The sequence below is a fragment of the Mangifera indica genome, chromosome 20, assembly GCF_011075055.1.
Source record: "Mangifera indica cultivar Alphonso chromosome 20, CATAS_Mindica_2.1, whole genome shotgun sequence".
Classification (NCBI taxonomy): Eukaryota; Viridiplantae; Streptophyta; class Magnoliopsida; order Sapindales; family Anacardiaceae; genus Mangifera; species Mangifera indica.
The window spans coordinates 1059149-1086682 of NC_058156.1; the positions used below are offsets into that span (position 1 = coordinate 1059149).

A 27534-nucleotide genomic window follows, 5' to 3' on the forward strand; every position below is an offset into this window, starting at 1 on the left:
TACAAAAATATTTATAATGATTTTTATGATATGTGATTGCTTACGAATATCTTTGGAGTTTTACATAGTTGTATCTCTCTTTTTCTTACACTATCAACCATGAACCCGAACTAATTCGATCAGATCCAGTACTAGTTTTGGGTACTTTAATGGACATAAATTTTGATTAAAAAATGGGTGGACAGAAAATCCAAAGCAATAGTCGGTTGAAGAAGAAAGCACGTTTGTGTTTAAAGAGTTATTCGTGAATGTCAAAGAGTCTATGCAAGCTTTATGCGACCTACGACGACGTTTACACTGTTTCCACCACCGCTTTAATTTCAAATTTCCATGGGTGCCAAGTTTGAATTATATCAACCAGGCCCATACTCTTGCACAGTAGTGGGTAAACGACCCTTTTGATTCACCACCGATTGTCACATGTTTCAGCCAAGCAAAAGTCAACATTAAGAAGAAACTTAATTTGATTTGAAGACAAGAAAGTTAAGGATGGCACATGTTGTTATTCTAAGATAGATTCGAATGAATTCTAACTATAACAGTCGAATCATATATTATATCGTATATTAAAAACTTGATTAAAAGATTTGAAGTAACAACCCATTCGATTAACTATCGATACGTGAACCAATCTTTCTTCAACTAACAACGTTAAGAACCAAAATGTAATATCAGTGAATGGGTAAATATATTGCTTCTGTATATTTTGGGAAAGAGATCTAGTTAGACTCTCCTATTAAAAGTCTAATAGACTATAACAACTCATACTTGTCATACAAATTAAAAAACTCAATATAAAGTGTAACAAGTATTTATAATATGATCACACAATACCGAATAAAATTATATATACAAATAATGAATACTAATTTATATATAAACAATAATATATCTTCATATAAGTAAAAGATTTCAAATTAAAGATAAAATAATACTCTATTATATAATTATACACATAATATTATTCATTACAGAAACACAACATCACAACAATCATCCCCATGGTATGAATGAGGTTGGATTAGACCTTTTCCTTCTTCAAAATAGAATGAGAAAACAATTAAGGGTATTAAAACAAAGTCAAAATCAAAATCAAAATGGGACCATCTCCGAGTAAAGGTGCGTTAAGGACATAGAGGCATTAAAAGACAAGGCTCGTGAAAGACACCAATCAAAATCTTCAATGCCCACAAAGCTTTCTGCATGGCACTGGCATGGGCATGTGAACTTACCTAACAATGGCCTCATTAGTCAGTCCTAACAAATATTCTCTCAACAATTTTAAATATAAAATTATATACATATTTATATATACATTAGATAATTTTGAATTAAAAAAAAATATTAAATTTTATAATAACATATATAATACGTATATAATTATATATTTAAAATAAATATACATAATATTACTTTTTCTCTTGTTCCCATGCATATGTATATCCATCTAATCATCTTCTTCCTTCAAACCTTTCGTCCTTTTCCTAATTTTTCTCCACCGATCAACCTGACCCCAACACCACATCTATACAAAATTTTGCTTTTTGTTGTCTCGTGTCAAACAAAACATGCCATGTTAGGAACGTTTCCTCATTTATCATAATTATTATAAAGCTATATTAGATTTTATAAAACAAAAAAGCTCTTTATTTTCATTTCACACGATCAAGTGGCATAGATTCACATACAAACAGGGAGTACTAAGAGGCAAAATAAGGTGAAATATTATTATGCGATTCGAAGATATGATTATTTATTTTGTCTTTAATTTTATATTACTTAATTATATTATAACATATTAATTTATTTTACATTTGTTGGTATCATTTATACATAAAGTATTATTGAAATCAAAATAATCTCAGTCATTCAAAAAACATTAAATTACTTTTAAAATTATCAAATTTTTTAAGACCAAAAGACTAATTCCCACTCGAGGTTTGTTGAAACCCCAAAGTAGAATTTATTGACTATTGAAAACTTAAACTTCTACCAATAGGCTGTTAAAATTAACAGAATCAATTAGTTTTTATAATAAAATCGTCATTTAATCATAATATTTTAAAAATAATAAAATTTGTGTCATTTATATTCTTACTTGGTTTAAAAAACTAATAATCTCCTTAATATTAAACTTTGAACGTTACATTTTTCTCCCTAAGATTTCATTTTCAACTCATCTTCACTAATGGTGGAAATTTAGTCATGACTTCTCTTTCTTTGTGGTTGACAGTCTCCCTCCCGACATAATCACTCATTGTCAACTTCCCTCTAACACTAGACCAAAGGGAAGCTAACGAAGAGCTATTGTGTCGAGATAGAGACCGTCATTGGCAGAGAAAGAAAAGTCACGGCTAGATTTTGACCGTCGGTGAAGATGGGTTGAAAATGAAATTCTACAAGGGAAAATATAACTTTTTAAAGTTTAATTTAGAAAAAATTATTAATTTTTTAAATCAAAAGAAGAAATGAAATTAGTTTTATTATTTTTAATATATTATAATTAAATAATGATTTTACCCATATAATTAATTGATTATGTTAATTTTAATCATCTATAGGTGAGATTTTAGATTTTCAATAATTAATGGGTATCACCAGGATTTCAACAAATATTGGGTGGGCACAAATATTTTGGCCCTTTTCGAAATATTCGGTGTAAACTTTCTCCTAATATTTCTTTTCATGTTGATTATGCACAAACAAATAAATAGTGCCTACTGCCAATACATATAAATACACGCACATAAAAATGTAATTTAGTGGAAACTAAGGGGTATTTTTGAAAATAAATTCTTAAAAAGTAGTGTTTCGTCGTTGTTATATAGAATTGGCCGTATTGTCATCGTGTCCCTGTCCAGCGACGCCGACTATTCTTAGTGGTCCCGCCTCCTGAAACCGACACGATAACCTCGCTGTTGTTCCAGCCATTGCAAAAGTCAACACGTGTCGCTATTTCATCAATTATTTCCTTGAAACGAAATAGAAATTCCTTATTCTCGTGAACTCTTGCATTTCCAGTAAAGATTTTCTTAAACATTTAGACTTTTTCACAAGGTAAAAACGACACCGCTTTAAGCATCCCCAGTGACTTCACTGTTAATGTAATATCATGTCAGCATGACATCAATTTTAAATTTTAAAAAAGAAAAAAAAACATCAAGCAACCATGAAGGGAAGTGAAAAGATTAAAGTTGAATCCCAAAAAAACTTGAAGAGAAGAGAGATTGAGGATAGCTAATTCGTTGAGTAAAAAAAAATGAGGTGTAATGTGTTGAAATTCCTCTTCGAGTGAACTCACGGATTAGTGTTACTTCAATTTGTAACATTCTAAAAAAATCACGGATGAAACATAATCACTTTTATAAACGACAAAATTGAATTTAGGACTAAACATACAACATGACTGTCGTAACCTACTTATATTAAATAATTGTTTTATATTATTATAGAATACTCTCTTCAAATTCGATAATCATAATTAAATTGTAATTATTGTTCTATTATATTAGGATCACTCGTGAACTCAGAGAAGCTATCCATTGCACTTGTATCCCTAGTTGGTAAATACAGAAACGAGAGAAAAATGGTATGCGAATTATATGGGTATAATACAGTAAATAATAAAAAATACGTTAATAAAAAAAGCCTTTAACATGCATACGAAAAAGTAGGAAACGTGTATATATAGGTACAATACAATATATTGTCAATAATATATTTCTAAAAATACGATAATATCATAATAATTTAGTATTTTTTTCGAATCTCCTATTGAAAATTAATATAATAATTCTAGTATAATGTATTTAATTAACTATTAAATCTAATATAATATAATACAAAATCAAAAATTTTTATACAATAAGTAATATATCAGTTAGTTAGAAAAAGTAAATAAATTAATCAATTGGATTTCAAATTTCAGACTAGAGTAAATCTTTGTACAACTCATAGGAGAGGAAAACGTAAAATTAGAGTTGAAAATTAAGAAAGAAATATTATTGAATTTTTTTTAAATGATAGTAATATTTTTGTAAATAATTAAAAATAAAATAGATAATTTTATACTTTAAATTTAATCAAAAATTCAAAGATATAATAAATATAAAATATGACGTACGAGAATGACATAAAATATATATTTAATATATTTTGAGTTTAAAATTTTTTTAAATATATTTAATACATAAATAATATAAAAATATAAATAATACACATATTTACTAAATATATATAATATCTCTTAGATGTCGTGATACGGACTTCAATAAAGAATTGCTTAATTAAGTGGGCCGTGATAGGAGTTTGATGTCGATTTTGCATTAGAAAAGCAGTGTCATTCCAAATTTGCGTTGAGGCTGAATGGTGACATTTGTGGAGACTGAAAGAAACCCAACGTTGGATATTGAATTGCTGCCAATCATCAACTTTTCACTTTCCTGCAACCAGAAAGCATTAATTTCTTGATTCATAACGCCTGTTCTTTGAAATGTAAGCTTCTGTTCTCTGTTTAAGCGTACGTTTTGTTGGCAATAGTATTCACATCTGCAGGACGTTATTGTGACCCGACAATTATGACGAGCCATTTCTAAAAGGCTGATCGGATAGAACGCAGAAAAAAAAAAGGTTAATGTGCCCCATGGATAGGAATGGAAAGGGAAGGGTATGATCGAATACCCTATTTTTGTAGGAAATTTTAATCTTTATCTCTAATTTGTCTCTTTTATAAAGATGATAACAATTCTCTATCCTCTTTCTACAGAGAAAAACCCGTTTTTCATCCCTTATTTATGAGAAAAAAAAATATATCTTCTCTGTTTTCATATATGTGGAAAAAAATCATCTTTCCATACCCCATAAATATAACATAAATATATTAAACAATAAAATTAACTAAAATTAAAACCAACTCATTTTAAATGTCACAAATAACATATGTTAATCAATAATAAAAATATAAATAATCTAAAATTATAATAATATATTAATATTTTAAGTCAAAATATTAATATAAAAGAACGAAGACGGGGAGAGGACATATGTATCCTTATCCCTAACTGTAAAAATATTTTTTTTCCAATTTTATCAGGGAATTTCTTTCTCATTAGAATCAAAACTCATAAATTCAGACTGAAATTATAATTTCTACCTACAAATATATTGAGTGGTAAAATTTGGCTTGTGGGGATAGATTGAGTGGTAAAATAGGGCTTGTGAGGTTGGTCATGAAATTTAAAATTTCATCCAGTTTAGTAAATTCGATTTATGTCCCAAAAAAATGGAATGATGTAGAAGAAAATTATCCACCTAACCTTCCTCCAAGCAACTTGGATTGATGGTCCCCCCTTATCGAAATCTTGATGCCTTTCGCTTTTTTTTTTCTGTTTTTGCTATGAATTTGGCCTACCTTCGTATTCATTTCAATTTTTAATTTAATATCCATTTTTTATCTCATTTATTATCTCGTTGACAATGGGAGGATTAAACATCACCTTTATTAAGTGATCCAGTTTAGGGTTACAATCGGGCTTGAACAAGATTTAACGAGTTTTCTTAAATTAAACTCAAGTTAGTAGTTTTTGTCTTAAATTTGAGCTCAAATCTACAACTCTTAAACACAAGCTTGAATCCAATAATACTCGATTTAATGTTATTTTAACTCTAATTCCTTTAAATACATTTGTAAAGGAAGGGAAAAAGAAAAATTGACCTAAAAATAATGCTTCTAGAGTCCGATATGATAAACTCGTAATTCCAAAACTCAAATGTAAGTTACCATAGTTATATAGTATATAGTGTATACTGCCTCCTTTCTGGTTGTGTCACATTTTCCATGTATGTAATCTATAAAAATATGATTATATATTATTGACGCATTTATTTATATTTTTATTAACAATTACTTTTGATTTATCTGGTTTAGTAATTATGAGTCAGTTAATAGATTTAAAGTTTATTCTATTTAGTGTGGTTGATTGAATCCCAAAAGTGGTGCTCATGTTCGAGTAAGATTTCTCATTATAAAAAAAAAAATAATTACTACTATCAATTGTCATCATTTATAGCTTGAAACGTAAAAAGAGGAAGAAAACGAATATAAAAGGAAAGAAAAATAAGTGATAATTTTGATAATTAAAAAATACGATAATTTTGATATTTAAAAGGTTTATTTGTTTTTTTTTTTGTTAATTTGAGATTACACGATAATTTTAAAAATTAAAATAGTAGGGATAAAATATTAATTTCTTTTCCTAAGTTTGTTTTGATTAACAAAGTTTGATTTTAGGTGAGAAAAAGTGATTTATGTCAATTACGAGTGAAAAAGTGTTTCTAAATTAAACCTAAGCAAAAAATATAATTTTAAATTAAATATAAAATAATACCTAATCATATAATAATATATTATTATGGTACTAAATCAAATACTCAAAATTGGGTATACAAAACATTCCATAAGGGGACGTTTGGTTTGAGTGATGTTTTATTATCAAAATTGAAAGATTTACTTAAAGATAAATTATCTTGAAAATTACTAGGTATAAATATTAGTAAAAATGAGTAGGTATAAATAATTATTATGTTTAGTTAGAAGTAATAAAATAAAACTAGTATATATTTTACTTAAATACCCTTAGATATAATTATTCTAAAATATTTTTTTTATGTTATTTGTTATATTAATTGAAAATCATATTATTTTTACCTTAAAAAATTAATAAATAAATATATAGTTATAATAAAATCACGATTATCTTGATAATCTTTTAATATTTATGATAGAAGTTGTAATGAAATTATTTTTTTTATTACCTATCACATTACCATTACTAATAGAAAATTATTATAATATTTTATTATTTATATAAATTAAATAAAGTAATGTTAATAATAAAAAATAGATTATCAGAATAATATTTAGTAACTCTTAACCAAACGCCTCTGAAAGAAATTCACGCAAGACATTGTTTCCTTGTTAATCATATACCAAAGCCAACTTTTAGCTCTCTTTTATCCTAGCCTTTCAACGAACTATTTGATTTTAAAATTCACTCGAAGAAGTAGGCATTCCTCCAAGCCTTCATCTATGAAAAGGTATGGCCATGTTTGCATACGGTGAAAGAAATAACAATATTTGTACTTGTCTTATGAGGTATAATGGATAGAAAAATGTTATGTATACATACTTTTAATATATAATTTAGATACATAAATAATATGTTATCATATGATTTAATTTTATTTTATCTTTAATTTAAAATTATCTAATTATATAATAATATATTATTTATATATCTAAATTATATATATATATATATATATATATATAGTTTGATTGTAACAAGGAAAATCCGGTCCGAGCCCGGACTCATTGCAAAAAGCTCACACCAAGGTGAGCCTTTCTCCAAAACAAAAGTTAAGCTTCTAATTTTGCGGGAGAGCCCAAAACCTTGAGCTTTTTAAGTGCTTGCCAATTTTGATACCAAGCCCAACTTTGAATGCTAGTCAAAAGAAATCATATAGCATTTCTGGTGGGCAAACGCTGTAGGAAGATTGAGTCCATGATATTTAGGGGTAGGTTCGATTCAGAGTGAGTCCAACAAAGCCTACCTTGAGTCAGCTCTAAACTAAAATTGTCAATTTCATATCAATAATTTGTGACTTAAAACTTAATTTAAAAATAATTTAATTTTGAATAGAATAGATTTAATTTAAATTGAATTAATCATGGGCCAATTTAAGTTTAAATCGAAGTTATAATGTCTCGAGCTAATGGATACTATCCCTAGAGGAGCACCAATGGGATTAATAATAGTATCAATAGAATTAATAATATTACCGAATAAACAACCAAACCTTTTTCAAACTGAATTATCAAGATAGAACTCTAATTTAAGATCGATTTGTCTAATATGAATTAATTTAAATTGAATCCACTCTTTAACTTTAAATTTGATTTGAGTCTATTCGAACGTAAATGTTCAGATTGACTCAAACTCTCTCATTTTATAAAAACAAACTCAATTTTGACTTGAACTTAATTCGTTGAATTCAAATTTGAACAAATTAGATTGAAACTATTCAGAATCATGTTAGCCCATAAGTTAAACAATAAACTATGTATACCCACTTTGAAGATATAAAAAGGTATATACTTAAGTTATGTTATCATGTGATTTAGTATTTTTAAATTAAAAATAAATTAATATTCAATAATGTGGTGATATATATAAGTGTATACTTATTTATGTAATCAAAGTAGATAGACATAGTATTGCTTTAAGCAATGTTTTTAGAATTGATCAGACTTCAATTCAATGGTAAGGGTAATCTGATTCAATTGGTGGTCAGATTGGTTTATCAGTGATTTGGCTGATTAACTATTTAAAAATAATATTTAAAATAATTTTGTATAATTTATTATTCATTATATAATTTGAAATATTTTTATATTAAAATAAACTTAGTTTGATATATATTGTCAAACTCGATTGATGAGGTTTGGGTTAAATTAATTATAACTTTTTTACAAAAAAATAAAAATCTTTTCTGTGGATCAGATTGAACCCATTTTTTGCCCACGCTAATCGGATGGTTCGAACAATTAATTCTTATTCGAAGCGATTTGACTTTAAAAATGATTTTCAAATAAATCGAAATTGTTTTGATTAACGAGTCTCCATTCAATCGATCGAATCCAATTCGGTTTTCAAAACGATGACTCTAAGTTAAAAATGAGAAAACAAATCTCTTGTTCTGGTTGGTTGGTAGCATTCCCTAGATGTGACTAGATTATATTTTAAAACAATATTATGTGTACATACTATAATTTATATACATAAATAATATATTATTATATGATTAAATATTATTTTATTTTAAATTTAAATTCTCTAATTATATAATAATATATATTTTTAAATTATATAGAAATATATATATATATACACACGCATAGTTCTATTTTGAGTAATGTATGTGTATCTATTTTTGGTAAAAAATTTATATACATAATGATGTGTCATCATATAATTAAGTGATTTTAAAATATGTGTCATTATATGATAAAAAATATCCAATTATATAATAATATTTCACCTGTATATATAAATTATATACAAAAAATAGATATACATAATTTTATTGTTATATTTTATACTTCAAGTTAAAAATGATACAATTTAAAAAACTGTTCGTTGAGGTGACCATTACTTTCCAAAATTTTCTTTTTAAAATTATGAATAAAATAAAACTATCTCAAAAGTCGAAATTCCAGTCCATTCCACCCCTCGCTAAACTCCCAATTATTTGTCTGGCTGGCTGTTTGCAAGCGGGAGGGAAGCGTCCAAAACGATGCGTTTAGCTCTTCGGTATCATCATCCTTCTTCGGAGCGAGTTTTGGTCAGCCTCCCTCGTGGTTTTTAAAACCTAAACCCGGTACCAGATTTTACAGTGAGCCAAGTTCGACGATAAATAACCAAGATCTGCTGAATCACGCCTGTAAATAACGTCGTCGTATTTCAGGTCAGTCGGTCACACTTGTATCCTATTTCAATCTCTAAATTTAGTTGATTTTTTTCTGTTTTAATAAATACAAATTTTAAAATCTGGGCACCTACTGTAGCATAGAGAAGTTGGTTGAGAATATGGAAGCTCGTTACGTTATTTTTTTGGCGGTTTTTCTGATACTACTGCTTGTTAGTGGCTGCTCTGGTGTTGATGTAAAGGTAATTTTTTGAATGATAGTAACTTATTTGATGTGTTTTTATTAAAATCAATATTGTTTTTAAATTTTGATTGATTGTAGACTCTGTTTCTATAGGAAAATGTGGATTCAAATTCTGGTTTAGATCCGAAATCCAAAGGCAAGGGTAGTTCAAATGAGGGAACGAAGGGGTCAGACACAGTTACAAAGTCTGCTGAAGTTGATAAAGTGAAAGAACATCAAGGAGGTCAAGGGGATAAACCAAACGAGAGTGTAAATATTAAGAGAAATGATGATTTGAACAAGGAAAAGGATTCGAAAGGAAATGGAATTATGCAGAAGAGTAATGAAAATAATTTGACCAAGGAAATGGATTCGAAAGAAACTGAAAACATGAAGAAGAGTAATGGTGGTAGTAATGAGGAATCAAGAGCTAAGGAGGCGGATAATGGAAAAGGGAACTTGAGTGATGATACGAAATCTAAAGAGGCTGGGAATTTAGATGAATCTAAGCCATTAACAAAGGAGGAAACTCAGGATGAAAAATGTGATTCATCTAATAAATGCACAGATGATGGTAAAAATTTTGTTGCCTGTTTGAGAGTTCCGGGAAATGGTATGTATTTGGGTACTTTGGATGATGTTTCCTTTTATCATTTAATAGCTAATATTATTTATTTTAGGTATTTTCTTTTGTTTGTTCAGTGTGATGTTGTACAATGTTCCTTGATATGAGCATAGCATTGGATGTTTCCTCAATTGGGTGTTTTTTGTTTCCCCTTTAGCATAACACTGAAAAAACAATATTAAATAGGAGGTATGTTTTCTCAGACAATCCTGAAGTCTGGATTGAGTATGGAGATGTAAGTTTGGCCTTCTTATGATCCTAGTCAGTCTTAGTGTTGCATTCCAAAAATCTTGTAAAAGGGGCTTCAAAGTGATGCATTGCCAAAGCATACTTAAAAAAAATGACTCGCAAGGGTTTGTATTTTTTGTATAGTTAGTGTGTTTGTATATTGATCAACTTATCAAACCCTGTTGACAACCAGCTGATCTGAACTATATGGTCAATTTTATGTCAAGTGAAGATGCATGAAATCCATTTGGTCTTTATTTGTTGCTTCCTCTATTTTCAGTCTTACGTTAGGTGAAAAAAAAAAATCAAGATTTGAGTCCAGTTTGCTTTTGCAGATTCTCCAGCTTTATCACTTTTAATCCAGAGCAAAGTCAAGAGCCCTCTCAGTGTCACAATTTCTGCTCCTGAATATGTTCAGCTTAAGGAAACAAAAGTTCAACTCAAAGAAGGGGAACACAGAGAGGTACTTGTGCAGAAACTCACAGTTATAGAGCTCTTTTTTTAATAGTTCATGGTTTTTCATTGTAACTGTTGTGCTAAACTAAGGTGAATTTCAATATTTCAATAGCCTTTGGTTAAGTTTATACTCTGTACTGAGATATATCTTACTATCTTTTGAAATCATTGAATGAGAAAAGTGGGACCTTCCTTTTATGAAGACCTTTTCCTAGAAAGCACTGCATTTCATTATTTTGACTAATTTCATCCATTTGACTAAATGCACATGTTTAATAAATGTTTGATAGTTTCTCTTCAAATATGCATCCCAATGATCTAACAGTCTTAATCTTAGCATGCTTTTCATTACCTTGAATGTGATATGATATTGATGAATCTCCTGGATTTTGTGATTGTTGATTAATTATTCATGCCAAGAGTGGATTGTGACTTGACTTCTGGATTATGCAGCTCATGTTCTCTGTCAAAAAGAAAGGAACCAACAACATAATCATGTTTAAAGCAAAAAATGGAAACTGCAGCTTAGATTTTGGTGATTTAATTGCACACAATTGGGAAGAGGAATCTGATAATACTCCCAAGTTTACATATTTCAGTTTCATGTCAAGAAAGTCTACCCTCATATTGATATCCTTAGCTGCCCTACTAATACTAGCAGCAGTCTGTATGTGTGCCAGCATTCGGTGGAAGCATTTTCCAATAGCAGCTCTAAATATCAAAGGCTAGATATGGAGCTGCCGGTTTCTAGTGCACGGAAAGTGGGCTCAGATTCCAATGATGGATGGGATAATAATTGGGGTGATGATTGGGATGATGACGAGGCACCCAAGACTCCCACTATGCCAGTTACTCCAAGTGTTTCTTCTAAAGGCCTTGCTTCCAGGCGGTTGAACAAGGAGGGCTGGAAGGACTAGTTATCTTCAGTTCAACAAGCTATATAAAAGATGGGGAAAATAGGATGAGTTGGTTTGCAAATGAATTTAATATCCTATAGATTTTGGTATTATTTGAGGGAAGGGGCTGTTATATGTAGACTGAATCTTTTCCTATAGGAATTTCAAAGGATTATTTAAATAGCCTACTTTTTTTCTTCTCCAGGATGATGCCATTTGGTTCTATACTCTGGTTATTTGTGGGATTTACTTTATTTTCTTTATCTGTGCTTAGGAATTTATGACAATTACAACGATGGATATTGCAAAGCTCATTTTCCATCAGGTTAGCATATTGAAAGTGAGTACTGCATTTTAATTTGCTTTATCTTACTGTTCTATATTCTCTGAATGAGACTGTTGATAGGACCCAAAAGCAAGTATCTGAAGTAAATATCCTTAATGTAAGTAGACTAAATTCTACCATTGAAGAACTCAACTAGTAACAATCATTTAAGAAGCAATCAAGCTAAGCGACTAAACGGATGAGTTTGCATGTGATTTGAAAATTTCATGGCTGTCAGGATTTCAAGGGTTCAGTCACTTCAGTGTAATCTCTAAAAAGTTCTTATCTAAAGCAATTTCTAAGGTAAATGCATCAGTTTAAGCCCATAAAATCAAGAGGATCTAGTTGGGATTGGTCTGGTCATTGGTGTAGTGTCTGCTCGGGCTCAAATTCATGTTCGGTTCAAATGAGCTGAACTTGACCTGAAACTCCAGCTCTACTTGAGTTCTAAGGTTTACTGGCAATTCTTGATTAAAACTATTCTTTTCAGGTGATTTTTAGTCTTTTTTGTTTCTTCTTCAACAATTCATACTTTCCTTCTTTGGCGACCTATCATCTTTTCTAATGTCATTATCCACCATTTGGGTTGACTCAATCGCTATTTTGAATTTAAACTGAGTTTAAATTAACATTTATTTGAGTTCGACTTAACTAAAATCCATTTATAAGTACAACTAGATATATAAATTATACAAATTCCCTATAGACAAAAATGGTAATCTTGTATGTTTGACAATTGACATATACTCATATTTAACTACAATAATACTGTGTGTATAGCTTTATATATAAACAATAATATGTCATTATATGACTGAGTATTATTTTATAATAAAACTTATATATACTCATTTTGAATACACATATATACACATTTATATGTATTATCATGTAATTAAATGATTTTAAATTAAAAATAAAATAACATCTTATTAAATGATGATATGTGTAAGTGTACACATATTTATGTAATCGAAATGGGTACGCATAGTATTACTCATTGTTTTGTCTATAATTTTCAATTCACGTGATGACATATTATTATTTGTATGTATAACATTACTTATTTAAATATATCTTGCATATTTGACATGTAATTACCTTTAATTTTTTAATTTAAGCATGTTACAACTTTATATTGTTCTTCAAGTTGATTTTGTTATACTCGTTATGGATTAGTCATAAAATAGGGCACATTAGGGTGGTTTGAAGAAATTATTGAAACTTTGTTATAATGCTTATTTTATACTTTTCCTCGTTTACATTCTCACCCCTTTAAGTTCAAAATGATGTTTTTCCACCCACTGTCAAAATTTATATAATAGTTTTAATAGTTAAAATGTATTTTCAACAACTTCCAAAATATTTATTATAAAGTTTCATTTCTATCCCTGACTTAAAAATTAATCACTTAAACTCCTACATTTAATTAAAAAATTTAAAACTTAGCCTACACTATTTTAGATGGTTGGAATAGTACTTCCAAGTGTAGTCTCTTTAAAATCGCACTTGGATGGTGTAATTTTGCCAACTATGGCTTGAATTACACGTCCTATGGGCAATTTTGTCAAATCACATAGTTTAATTTTGTTAAAATCACATATAAAATTATTTGATTTAGTTATATCACATAGCGATGGCAACGGGGGTAAGCGGGAAGAGGACCTCAATTCCTGTCTCTGTTACGGAAATAAAAATGGTTTTTTGTCCCCTCTCTACGAAGAAAAATCCCCTCTCAATCTCTTCTCTATCCCCAAGGGGATAAATCCCCTCTTCGTACACACAAAAAAAAAATTCATTCTTATACCCTTTAAATACAATATAAACTAGCTTATTATTTCAAATATCACAAATATAATATATTAACTATTTTAATATGCACAACAAAAACATAAATAATTTAAAATTATAAAAATATGTTAATATTTTAAGTAAATATATTAATATAAAAAGACAGAAATAGGAGTGGGGAGGGGAAGGGATGATGTGAGGAGATGACACATGTATCCATATCTCTGGCTTATCTTTGATTGTGGAGATTTTTTTTATTTCTGTCTTTATCTCTTTCTTTGTTTCTATCAGATAATCTTTTTTTCATTAGGGTTAAAGAGGGTCGAAACCTATAAAATAGGGCAAAATTTGTCATCTCTAATATTAAACTATGTATGATGTAATTTAGGCCCAATCTCACCATCCCAAATATGATTTGACAAAATGATACCACGTCCAATGTGATTCGGTTGCATCGCACCATTCCTAATGTTATTTCGGCCAAAATTGCACTAGGAGTAAATAAGTGCGATCTAAGCCAATTTCACACCTAAATAATTCACCAACAGTAAATATTATGGGTGACTTTTTAAATTTATTTTTTATAATTATTGATTTAATAATTATTAATAAAAAGTGCATTTGACTAAGTTTTTAGGCAAATTATTATTCAACTTTAATATTTTATTATTGTTAGAATCTTAGTGGTTATATCAGGGTAAAATAATATTATGTGTATAATTTTATATATAAACAATGACGTATCATTATATGATTGAATAGTTAAAAATTAAAAATAAAACAATATTCAACAATATTCAATTTTATTAATCACGTTAACAAACTTGACCCTCCAAAACTTGATGACACTAGGTCTTTTTAAAACTTAAAATATATGGTAGAAAAAAATGTCATTATGCCACCCCTAAGGAGTTAATGGTTTCATGGATGAGGTTTTGAAAAAAGTATTACTTTAGTCTAGATAGCGGTGGAATTGAATTGAGTTGGCTTAAACTTGTTAACAAGTTTGACTCGTATGAGTTTAAATAGTATATATTATTTGCAAACCTAAGTTTGAGCTCGAATCTTGGAATTTATGTAGTTTAAACTCAAGTTTGAACCTAAACTATTTGGAGTAGAATGAAGTTGAGTCGCTCAATTCTATTTTAAAACAATGTTGTTTGGTATAACACTAAAATGATGTCGTTTTATAAATAAAAAATAATTAATCAGTAAAACAAACTGGTAAAATTGGTAACGAACCATATCTCAAACTTAACAAAGTTTGACTTGACTCTAGTTTGACAATATAGTGTCAAACTCAATCAAACCAAGCTTGAGTTGTTCAAATTTCAAGCTTTAGCTTGACCAGCCTTCATCAACATTTGCCAAGCTAAAGCCTCCTAAGCAAGCAAACTCGAGTATAACCAAGCTCAAATTCGGCTTAATTTATCTAAACTGACTATTAGATAAATTATTTTTCATAACAGAGTTACATTTTCATCCCTCTGAATTTTTATTAAGGGCACTCATTAAAATATATATATTGGTCCATATCCGATTAAGAGTAATATCCCAAATGTTTTTTTAACCCAAGGGTAAGACTAGATTGGATCCAAGCCAATTCAAGTTTGTGGTCGGTCGTGCTTGGATTGAACCTATACAGTTTAAACTCAAGATCAAGTTAGTATATAATATTACTGAAGAACCGTTGATGTAATGAATAATGTTATTAAATAGATAAATAATATCATCAATTAGATAAACAATGTCGTAATATAGATTAACAATATTGTCAGTTGCATGAACAGTATCATCGGATGAATAAACGAATCAATTTTAAGCTAAGCTGAAACTTTAATTCAAGATCAACTTATTTAAACTGAATCAATTTGTATAAGATCCACTCACAGCCAAGGGCAAAGCCTGGAAAAAATTATTCAGATGACGTTATCAATTAACAGACTGAAAATGAGTCCTTGTAAATTACACTTATGCGCAATTGTCCTTTTCGTGGATGAAGCCCAATCCTCAAGTAGGCCTTGTTCCCTCTCAGCCTGTGTTGAACCTACCAACTTTGCAATTGGGTTGGGTCTGAACAAATGCTGTTTTTTAAAAAAAAAAAAAAAAAACAATTTCGAGTCAATTATTAAATTAAAATTTTAATTTAAGTTTAATTCGTTCAAACTAGAATAGGGCTTCTGCCTCTCACCAATTTTCCTATTTTAATATTTATTATTGTTAAGAAGACAAAAAGCATACCACCTCTTCCATTCCTCTATTAATTTTATAATTATTTCTATTTTAAAATTTCTAATTTTAAACATACAGCCGATAAAACGGTGGTTAGGACTTAGGAGCATGTGCTAAAATTCCATTACGTGTCGCTCATGGATTTCACTAGCTTGACGGAGCACCTGTCTCAGCTGTCTGAACCCGGTTTCTTTCAAGCTTCGAGACGGCATCACGTGGTGGGCCTGAAATAGATTGTCAGATTGCACGTGCACTCACATGACCAAGATTAAATGCCCCTCCTCTGAGTGACACATGTCTACAATTCTCCGGATTTATAGGGCCATACAATCACCGTTGATTGCGATTAGAAGATGCAAAAAGCGTGATCTGGGACCCACAGTTGAACGCGAGTTACGGAGCCTTTGACGGCTCAGATCTGCTGCACGACATTGTTATCGTATTCTCGACTTTATTTTGACTATTTCTGGTAAACTCCATGTTAGATGGTTCAACGAAAATACGACGTCGTCTCTCATGTTTCAAATTGCCCTTCAAATTTGAAAATCAATGATATGCAATTGCGCCTTATCTTATGTTAGTAATTTGTTATTATCGTAAATGTGTAACAACATGAGTATAATTACATATTTTTCATATATAATTTAAGTATATAGATAATGTATTATTATATGAATAGATAATTTTTAATTAATGATAAAATAACATCCAATCACATAATATGTAATATACTCATCTAAATATTATGATTTAACACTATTTTAAAACCTAGATGGGATCGACAATCCAACTGTGAATAGGTGTTAAATCGAATTCTAATAATAATGAAAATATGTTTTAACTATTAAACTAGATTAATCATATTAAATATGAGTATAATCTAACCGAATTAGATTAAGTAGTGTTTGGTTCAAACTCGATTTAATTACTTTAAGAGAGAGCTTAAACTTTTTGAACAAATAAATCTCAATTCTAGTTTGAGATAGGAATAAATGACTAAAACTTACTTTAAGTTTGGTTCAAAAAACTACCTTTAAATCCTTCAAGTTTTAAATTATTGCATTTAAATCCAAAATGTGATATTTTAAAGAGCAATACTATGTGTACCTATTTTTGGTACATAATTCATGTACACAGTGATGTGTCATCATGTAATTAAATAATTTTAAAACATGTGTCATCATATGATAAAAAAAAATCTAATCACATGAGAACACCTTATCTGTGTATATAAATTATGTATCAAAAATAGGTATATATAATTTTATTGTATTTTAAAAGTGTGAATGTAATAATTAAAATTATTAGAGGAATATTTATATTTTACTTAAATCAAATCGATAGTTTGTAAATTTATCAAACCAATAAATACGAAGCTTAAATTTGAACTCATCAAATCAAATCATAAACTGGCCACAAATGACTCAACTTATTTACAACTCTAACTATTAAAATAAATTGATTTAATGATTATATTAATATTATTGTTCTGATCCATTAGAGTGATTAATCTCGTAAACCAATTATTTCTAAAAACATTTATTATGAGAGTCTCCCTCTCCATAAATAAAATTACGAGGTTTTTTTTAATATTTTATTAACAAATCGAAGGAATTTTATATTAGAGAAAAAAAATTGAAATAACCAATATAAGACATGTGCCTTATGAAATTCGGTAAACGGGGTTAGCAGCATAATTCTTGGTCAATAAAATATAAAGAATTAAGTTTAATGGGAACAAATTTCCGGCAGAAGTTGCGCTTAGTCACATTCACAAAAGGATTCGGGGCCCCGAAGATCAGCTGCAGTGCCAGTCAGTAAGTGGGTACTTCGTCATTAGGGATCTGGGATTCTGACGTCAGCTTCTCAAATTTGATTTGAAAAATCAATATATAATTAATAAAATTACGGAGACGAATAATAATATATTATTATATATTTAAGATATAATTTAAATAATAAAAAATTTTATGTATAAAAAATTTGAGTTTATATCCCTTTTGATAATATATAAAAATTAAACTTTTGATTTATCTAATTTATAATCAATAAAATTATACATATAAATAATAATATATTATTATATATTTAAAAAATAATTTGAGTAATAAAAAAAGATAAATAATAATGTATCACTATACCCCCAAAAAATAACTTAAATAGTAAAATAAGAGACTTTATATGTACGAAAATATGAGTTTAAGTCTCATCTGACAATATATGATGATCAAAATTTCAATTTATCTGGTTTAATAGTTGTGAAATCCATCACTAAATCTCAGAGTTTATCTTATTCAATGTGATTTGTTCGATCCCAAAAGTAAAAATTTTGTTCAAGTGGGGTTTTCCGTTACCAAAAAAATAATATATTGTCATATAATTGAGTATTATTTTATCTTTAATTTTTAATTATTTAATCATATGATAAAATATTATTATTTATGTATATAACACTACTCATATATAATTATATAAAATCTAATACTTTCACGATAAAAAGGTAGTTTGTGGGGTAAAAATCTGGATATCCAAATAAAGGAATATGAGTTTAAAATATATTAATGGTATATGAAAATTAAATTTTTAACTTACTTAATATAATAATTATACGATTAATTACTTGATACGGATATATATATATATATATTTAATGTATTTATAAAAAATAAAACCAAATAAGGATTCTTCCTTAAATACAAAAAATGTACCACATCATCTTATGTCTACTACTACGATCAAATCTTACATAGAAGAAGACGAAGAAATTTGGGACATAGTGCTTAAATTTTTGTGGGGCACAGTTGGATTTTGAAAATGGGTGTCCCATTGAAAGTTCCATTACCTAATTTCCCTTGTCACTTTAGTTAATGGGACACAAGACTTTAATTCAATCACATATCAAAATAGTGAATTGGAGAATATTTTGAGAGGCAATTACTTGTCTCTTTTGGTGATTCATTGTAAATGTTTATGCATCTTTTCAATTTTAAATTGAAAGGCGATCCCATTTTGTCAGAGCTTATAGTATATACTAATATCAAAGTATCTTGTATCCACAACTTAAAATGACAAAAAAAAAAAATTATTTGTCAAGTTTTGTTTATTTATAAGAGAGAATAACATTTGAAAATATCAAACTTTTAACTTTCTTTTATTTCAGATCGCTACACAAATCAGATGTGCAAATCTGTGCTATAAAGTTGACTATTTTGATTAAATTTTGAGTGGTTTTTATATTAAAAAATCACCGCAAAGGGAAAAAGAAAGCCGGTGATGAGGTTGATGACGTGTCGGAGTGAATTGTCGAGAACAATAATTGTCAAAAAAGAGAATGAATTTTTTTGAGTGTAAGTGTAATATTTTGAACTTTGAGAGATGTGATTTTCATCTTAAAATATAGAAACCCTAGATGGTGGGGGTAAAAAAGTAACTTTTTAAAATTAAGTTAAAAGAAATTTGTTAATTTTCAAAATTAAGATGATAAAAGAAAAAAAAAATTCTTTAATTAAAATCTCTAAATAATAATTTTACCCTTGACAGTAATAACAATATTTAACAGATGAGTATGCATTTAAATTTCTAAAACTTAGTAAATGAGTGTTTCAAAATACACTAAACCTTGGGTATGAATAAGTCTTTTGACCTTTATATTAATGTCATACATTTAATAAGAAATAGCAGAAATTTAATTTATTGAAAATTAATTAATTATATCATTTTAATAAAAAAAAATAAATTCAATCTCTTCGATTAAAAAAAAAATGATAATGACACCATGGTTATCCCCTTTCAAATCAAAGTTTGAAATCCAATTAGCTCATAACTTTCTTAGAAAATGATTGATTACAATTGGAAGAAATTAATCTTAAGCATTTGTCTCTTGTCCTAATTTTTCTTCAATTATGTTGTTGTGGGGGCAAAACTACTAGGTTCAAAAATTCCACCAATGGGTCAAAATGAAGAAGCAAATTTTGACACTCCATCTTTTACAGTATAAAATTGATCGTAAAACTCTGATATATAATTTATATATAAAAATAATATATTATTATATAATTAAATAATTTTAAATTAAAAATAAAATAATATTTTATTACATAATGATATATCATATGTATATTCAAATTATATGTAAAAAATATGTATATATTACGCTATTGTAAAATGACAGATATAAAGATGATTATGACAAAGATAATGTCAACGCATGCATACATGTTTACCAAAATAAAGAAGACTAAATATTTATTAAATTCTACCAATCAATTGATTAACTTTCACTAATTATATTGTTTAGTACTTAATCATCAATTAAGTGCTGCTATAGAGCTTTATGTGCTTGTTCCACTATAAGCTTTTATGTCACCACTATAATAATTTCTAACTACAAAATCTTCAATGCCATTAAGTGGAGGAGATACTAACAATATTATGACTGTATTCAAATTAAACAAGTTCAAATATGGGTAGGTTTGATTTTGTTTTGAATTTATTATATTGAATTTGAGTTAGTTAAATGTATTATCGGAAGATTGTCGATAAGATAAATAGTTTTATTGATATGTATAAATATTAATACCGATAAGATAAATAATATCCTTGCAAAAGAATTTTAATTGCACTCAAGCCATGCCTTCAAATTGAAACTCTAACTTGAGTTTTGCACGGGAAAAACTAAATGCCAATTCAAAACAAGCTCTCTTGTTTGAATTCATCCTAGTCAAGATTGTCATCGTCACACCCCCAAATTAATTTATAGCTTTCTTCTTGCACTATCAAAAAATTGGCCCATAAGTCAACCAGTTTGATTAGTTTATCAAATCGATGACCTCAATATAACAAATATAAAATTTTAAAATGAGTTTAGTCAATAGTTAAACATGTTTGACTCAATAGTTAAATTGATGTTTAATACGATTCACTCAAATTCAATCTCGGGTCAATCCAGTATAAATAGCAAAAACAAATTTTAGTTATGATCTATATCGAATTTGTCACTAGTATCTAATAAGATCTTGGTTTCAAATTAGTGATAATACTCGAATATGTCGATTAATTATTTTTTTATTTTGAATTCTTTCCCAATAGATCTAAACATAAGAATATACTTAGTTTAAATATCTAATTATGTACTTAAAATAATGTATCAACATTTAAAAATTTAATTCAAGACACTTAAAAGAGTCAAAACTGCATGCACATGATTTTGTCACATCTACGAAAAAAATATTGTTATGCATATCTATTTTTAAATATATAAATAAGTATATATATGATATGTCATCATATAATTGAATATTTTTTTATCTTTAAATCAAAATCATCAAATCACTTAACGATATTTTAAGTATGTATTTATTTATATATTTAAAATATGTATGAATTGAAATATGTGATACAAGGCACAAGAATCATGTAAACACTCGAGTAGTGGAAGAATAAAGGAGAGAAAAAGCCCAAAATAAAAAATTCAGCTGCCTCTTTTATTGGTTACAATTTGTCCACACTTCGAAATAATAGGCTAGAATTGCGTAGCCAACCGCACAAGTCAATTTCATGGCACCGTATTTCTCCGCGATTGATTCAATCTACAGCCGAAATCTACACCTGAATTTGCGCCTTGACCAAATGCCTTCTACCTACATTTGTATTCAACCTTTTTAAAAGAAAACAATTTTCATGAACTAAAGCTGAAAGGCATAAGAGTTGAATATGTTGACACTATAAATTTTGTCAACTTTGACTGTATTTTTGAAGAAAAATGTTTTACGACAACGACATTAGTGATTATTCATACTTATCTATATTTAATCCAAAATGAGTCTGAATAAGATTTAGTTTGAGATAAGTTCGAATCTGAAAGTGTTGGTTTAAGATTGATACACTGAAACTTGATTTATATTTAAAAATAATTTTATTTTATATTTGATCTGAGTTAGTTTGAATTTAAATATTCAAATCAACTCAAACATGATATGTTTTATGAATATTATGTTTTTTGAATATTTTTAGTTAGATAACGAAGGAATATTATTCTTAAATTTTAACAGCAAGAACTTGTCATTAGACAAAATAAAAAATTAATAGAAAATAATTGTTCTCCTTTATGAAATCATAATTTCTAATTATTTGGAGTTGCATATTATCGGACATAATCACAAGAAACTTCGAAAGGAAGACGTACGATAACGGAGAGACAAAGTTGATTATTATTGTGTTTAGGTTAGGTAGCTTTAAAATGATGAAGAATATTAAAAAAATATATTTAATTATTTAATTAAATAATAATATATATTAAATATATTTATTTATATATTTATCTATATATTTAAAACGTTACGCAAGACGTGCCTTTTAACTTTTGTTCGGAGCGTGCGTTAGCAAGTAAAAAAGAGACCAGACGACCAGACAAGGCTCCCTTCTTTCTTCCTCTTCACACCATAAAAGCTCTCACTTTCCGTAATTCCTGAATGGGAACATGCACTGATCATGTGAGATCCAGGGATACCCCTCAACATTTGTCTCTCTTCCCCACAAGGCCACTGGATTTCTTGTAGTGGCATGCATGGTCAAAAGCTTGATACAGATCAATCCTAGTTCAACCAATGTTTTATAAGTGTGATTGAAACTCGAATTTAGTTTTTTTTTTTAATTCTAATACTCTACTAGTTTTGCTAACCTTTGACAATTCGATTAATTAGATTTTAACATCATCATTATATATATATATATATATATATATATATATATAATTTAAAAAAAAAAACTCGTGGCATTGTATGTTTTATAAATGTTGGAACTAAAATTCGAATTCTAACATTTGCCAAAGTGTATGATTCGCCCACAGGTTAAAATGATATAATATTATATATTCAATTTAAAATTGACTTGAAGGAAATTGTCGAACCAGTTTTCAAAACATTAGTTAATCTCTTGAAAGTTTTTTCAGAAAATTTATCCTTTTTTTTATAACAAAAAATCTCATCTGAATCAAATCGTTACTTTTATGGGACTAAACTAAATACATTTAACATAACAAACTTCGAGTCCAGAATTTTAAAAATTTAATTCTGATATATCATTAAAAAAGACTTAAACTCAAACTTTCTTATACATAAAACATTTTCTTTCCCCCTTCAAACTATCCCTTGGGAATATCCTCATGTTTCTTGGCATGCGGGTTACATGCCTATAATGTGATTATAGAGTCACAATTATAGCAAGGAAAGATCATAATTTGTTGCATTAATTGTGCCTCAAAACCTGAAAAAGGTAAAGCATTTCTTCCTTTATACAAAATTTGCGAAGCATATGGACTCTTTTTTTTTTAAATATTCTTCTAATAGAACAGAAATGGAAATGGATATAGAACAAATAAATTGCAACTCTAATATTAATTTCAACCAATTTTAAATCTATAATAACGCTATTTTGATACAATTCCAATTTGAATCGTACCATTTTGATACGATTCTAATTAGAATAAAACTATTTTAATGAGATTTTAATTAAAACCATATTGATCCAAAATAGGGTAAAATATTATTTTTTTATAAATATTATAAATTATGAAAGGTATGTTCATCTTTTTAGTGTATTGATCATAAAAATTAATTAATTTTACTTACCGTGTTTGATGAAAGGTAAAAAAATATTATTTTTTTATTTTAATAGTGATAATTTGTCATTATGATATAGTTTGGGTGAAAATAAATAATTCGAAATTGTTTGTCCTTATTCATAACCACAAGAATCGAAAAAACAAATTTAGTAAATACATTTTCTTTTCACATATAATAGATCATTTCTTTAAAATCGAATCAATTATATTAAATAAGTCAAACTCTCTATTAAACAAAATAAATCAAAAATCTTAATTTAGTATACTATCGAGAAATTTAAACCTAAACTATTTACTTTAAAAGTCTACTCCTTTATTATTTAAATTATCTTTCGGGCCAATTTTCAATTCATTTTAAAATATGTATGGTATGTTTTATATCAATTCTATGGCAGCCTAGAAGAGAAGTCAAAAAGAGAAAAGAAACATTTCACACTTTTGACCGCCTCATTTTGTACCTAATTACAAAATATTCTTCACGCCATTGTAGCTCAATTGGCTCAACGTACTTAAAGCTCTAACTCATCTAACTAATATTCAGCCTTTGACAGCAGCCTTTAGGATAGGATTCACATAAGTTGACTCAAATTTAATTTAAAATTTTAATGATAAGGTTAAATTCAAATTTAATTTTTAATTAAATTGATTAAAATTTTAATTTATCTAATTAAATAATTAAAAAATGATAATTAAATTTAAAATTTATTTTATTTAATATAATTGATTTAACTAAAAAATAATAACCAAAAAGTCTTCGGAGGATCTGAAATTCAGGGTTAAATTCAACTTAAACTGGTTAGAAGACCAACCATCCCACAGAAATGGAGCCCACACAAGGAGATGACGTGGCGAGATCTGAGGTTGATGGTCGACATTTCTGAAACTTACCGGCTAAGTGCTAGCTACGTTTTGTCTGGTGCCGTGGCCGTAACAAAACTGGAGTTAAAACGGATTTTGCGGGGGTTTGCCTCCTTTGACTCACACGTGTCAAGAATACCTTGCTTTTTTATCGGTTATACAAAAATTCATTTTTATAAAAGTAAAATAAAAAAATTAAAATTAAGTTTTTATCTCTTTTTCGGCGGAGACCGTTGATTGCGGTTGGGAATAAAGCACACTGACATGGGACCCCTCTTTTTGACTGCACTTACTTTGTCTTTTTCTTTATTTTTTTTAATTTTCTAAAAGCTTACAAAATCACAATTAAATAAATAGAGCAAAAATAGCCTCATTTCAGTTCTAATTACAAAAATACCCTTTTGCTAATTTGATTGGCCTTTATCCAACGGTGTTTTCACCGGATATTGTCGGTGGACATAATAAATATAAATTTCCAGACACAAAATTAAATGTACTGAGTTGAATCAAATCGAATAGGATACCACTTAACTCGAAATCAGCATATAGAGTTTTAACTAATAAAATTTTGGTTTTAACTAAGATTGAATTTAAATTGAATCGAAATCAAACTTAGTTTGATTTATATAAAATCAAATTCGAATTTGAAAATATTAAATTTTCAGATTCGAATTTAAACAAACTTGATTTAAATTCAACAATAGTTTTAACTAATATTTAAGGTAGAAACAATAAATTCGAATGAGTTAATAAATAAAATTTAAGATTATATATAATATTTTACTCAAATTGAATCGTAAGCTCGTGTACTCATTAAACTAGCTAGAATCAGGTTTGAGTTTGATTTAAGAACTGAACTCAAACAATTCAAACTTGGTTTTACTATCACGAGTGACTTGTTTGTAACTCAAATTGTGTGGGCCATTGGATGGGTTATCGGGTTTTTCGAATCGAGGTTACAGGTGTAAACTACACATGCCTCGTTCGAATTTTACATTAATAACCTCGTTTCCATAATATTGAATTTTCTGGAATTGCCTTGAAATTTAGGACCTCCATAGTTGTGGGAAGGTTTCAGTGAATGAGATTGAATGGCTTTTGAGGCACAGGCAGATGTAAGTCTAACCCTAATAAAGCTTCTTTGTTTCGGAGTTGCCAGAAATTATTGCAGATGATTCAATGTGCAAAGGCCTAGACGTAAACATAGCCGATATATTTGTTTCGATTTGAGTTGAATTTGTTAAGATCAAATTTGAATTGAATTTAAATTCAAACTATAAAGAGTTTAACTTGTTTTGATTTATGAGTTTGATAGATGATTCAATTCAGTTAGTATTTAACTTGTAATTTGATTTGAATTATATTAAACAATTGTCTAATAACATCGTTTTACCTATTATTAGATTTTGTTAATGAGTAGATAACTCAAGCCAACTTGAGTAACTCTTCAACTTTGATTCAACGAATTTAAGTCAAACAATTTTTTATTAAAATCAAACTCAAACCAATAAATATTTAAATTCGATTTAGTTCATATTTATCTCTACACTAATCCATCTCTCATCTAAAACTTCAGTTACTCTTATTAGATTTTTTTTCACCCTTTTCGCGTCTAATCAAAGTTACATTTTGAACATAATCAAATCTAAACCAATCACTTAAAATAGGTAAAAACTTCTATTTTATTATAACAATCATTATATTAAGTTAATCTAGAATTTAACAAGGAGTGAATTTCAAGCCCATGAGATGCCAAAATTTCATTTTTGCTCTTTTTATTTATTCAATCCGGGTTATCCTCTCATCGAAGCGAAAGTGTGTAAAAGACTCTAAAAGTTAACAAAACTAGTAAAACATTAAAATTTTTAATGTAAAAGTTTAGGTTTAAATTTTTGTCATGTTTATGAAATATTATTTTTTTAGTACAGTGATTATGAGTCTGATTATTATATTTCAAATTCACTGTCCAATAAATATGAATGAACCCGGTTAAAAAAAATAAGGTGCTTAAAGGAAAAGGCAAAAGAAGAAGATGTCCAACAAAAAGTCACAAGCTCCCGCCAAGACAGCGGTAGAAGTTTCAGAGCAGTGAAGGTTCCAAGGATAACCCAGTTTTAACTTGAAAGCTGTGGAAGGTTACTTTTGCTTTTGGGTCAACCTCGTTTAGAAACTTGCTAATGTCTACGTTGAAAGCCAATAATGCAGAGAGACGGTGGCTTCATTCAAGGGCATTGTGGAGAATTCAAAGTGGAGACAGACACAGCACAGCGAGGACACTTTTTGACTCTTCTATTGTCCCCTCATCTTCCCCTTCCTTGTTTTGGTAATTCTTTATCCTCACTGTCTTTGTTTTTGTTTTTGTTTTTTCTTTTTCAAACGGTAAAATCTCATTTGAATTGGATTACTTGTTTTGGGATAGAATTAACCAAACCAAATAAATTGTGTCTAATTTTGTGTCTTTTTTTTCAAATTATAGAGTCTTCTCTAAACTGAACTACTTATTTGAGATATAATTAATCAAATTAAATATATTGTCTCTATTTTTTTTTTTTCAAATGGCATAATCTAGTATTAGTCTAACTATCTTTCTGGGATAGAATTAACCAAACCCAATAGATTGTCTTTGTTTGTGTTTTTTTTTTTTTTCAAATGGCAGAATCTCATTTGAGTCGAACTATTGTTTCAGGATAGAATTAACCAAATCGAATATATTGTCTCTATTTTTGATTTTTTTTTCAAATGGCAAAATCTCATGTGAGTCGAACTACCTTTTTGGGATAGAATTAACCAAAT

General features: G+C 28.2%; 1 protein-coding gene across 1 annotated transcript; it reads left to right on the forward strand.

Annotated features, from left to right (window-relative positions):
* Nucleotides 1-9250: 9250 nt before the first annotated feature.
* Nucleotides 9251-12246, forward strand: LOC123204795. The gene is made up of 5 exons (XM_044621590.1): nt 9251-9525; nt 9626-9728; nt 9824-10322; nt 10898-11025; nt 11472-12246. Exons 2-5 carry the CDS (start codon nt 9648-9650, stop codon nt 11745-11747), a joined length of 984 nt encoding a protein of 327 aa, XP_044477525.1. The 5' UTR covers nt 9251-9525; nt 9626-9647; the 3' UTR covers nt 11748-12246.
* The last annotated feature ends 15288 nt before the right edge of the window (nt 12247-27534 follow it).

Coding starts and splice junctions, on each gene's coding strand:
- LOC123204795 (XM_044621590.1), top strand. CDS start 9,648: ATGGAAGCTCGTTACGTTATTTTTTTGGCGGTTTTTCTGATACTACTG. Junction 10,323..10,897: donor TTTGAGAGTTCCGGGAAATG/GTATGTATTTGG, acceptor TTGCTTTTGCAG/ATTCTCCAGCTTTATCACTT. Junction 11,026..11,471: donor AAGAAGGGGAACACAGAGAG/GTACTTGTGCAG, acceptor TGGATTATGCAG/CTCATGTTCTCTGTCAAAAA.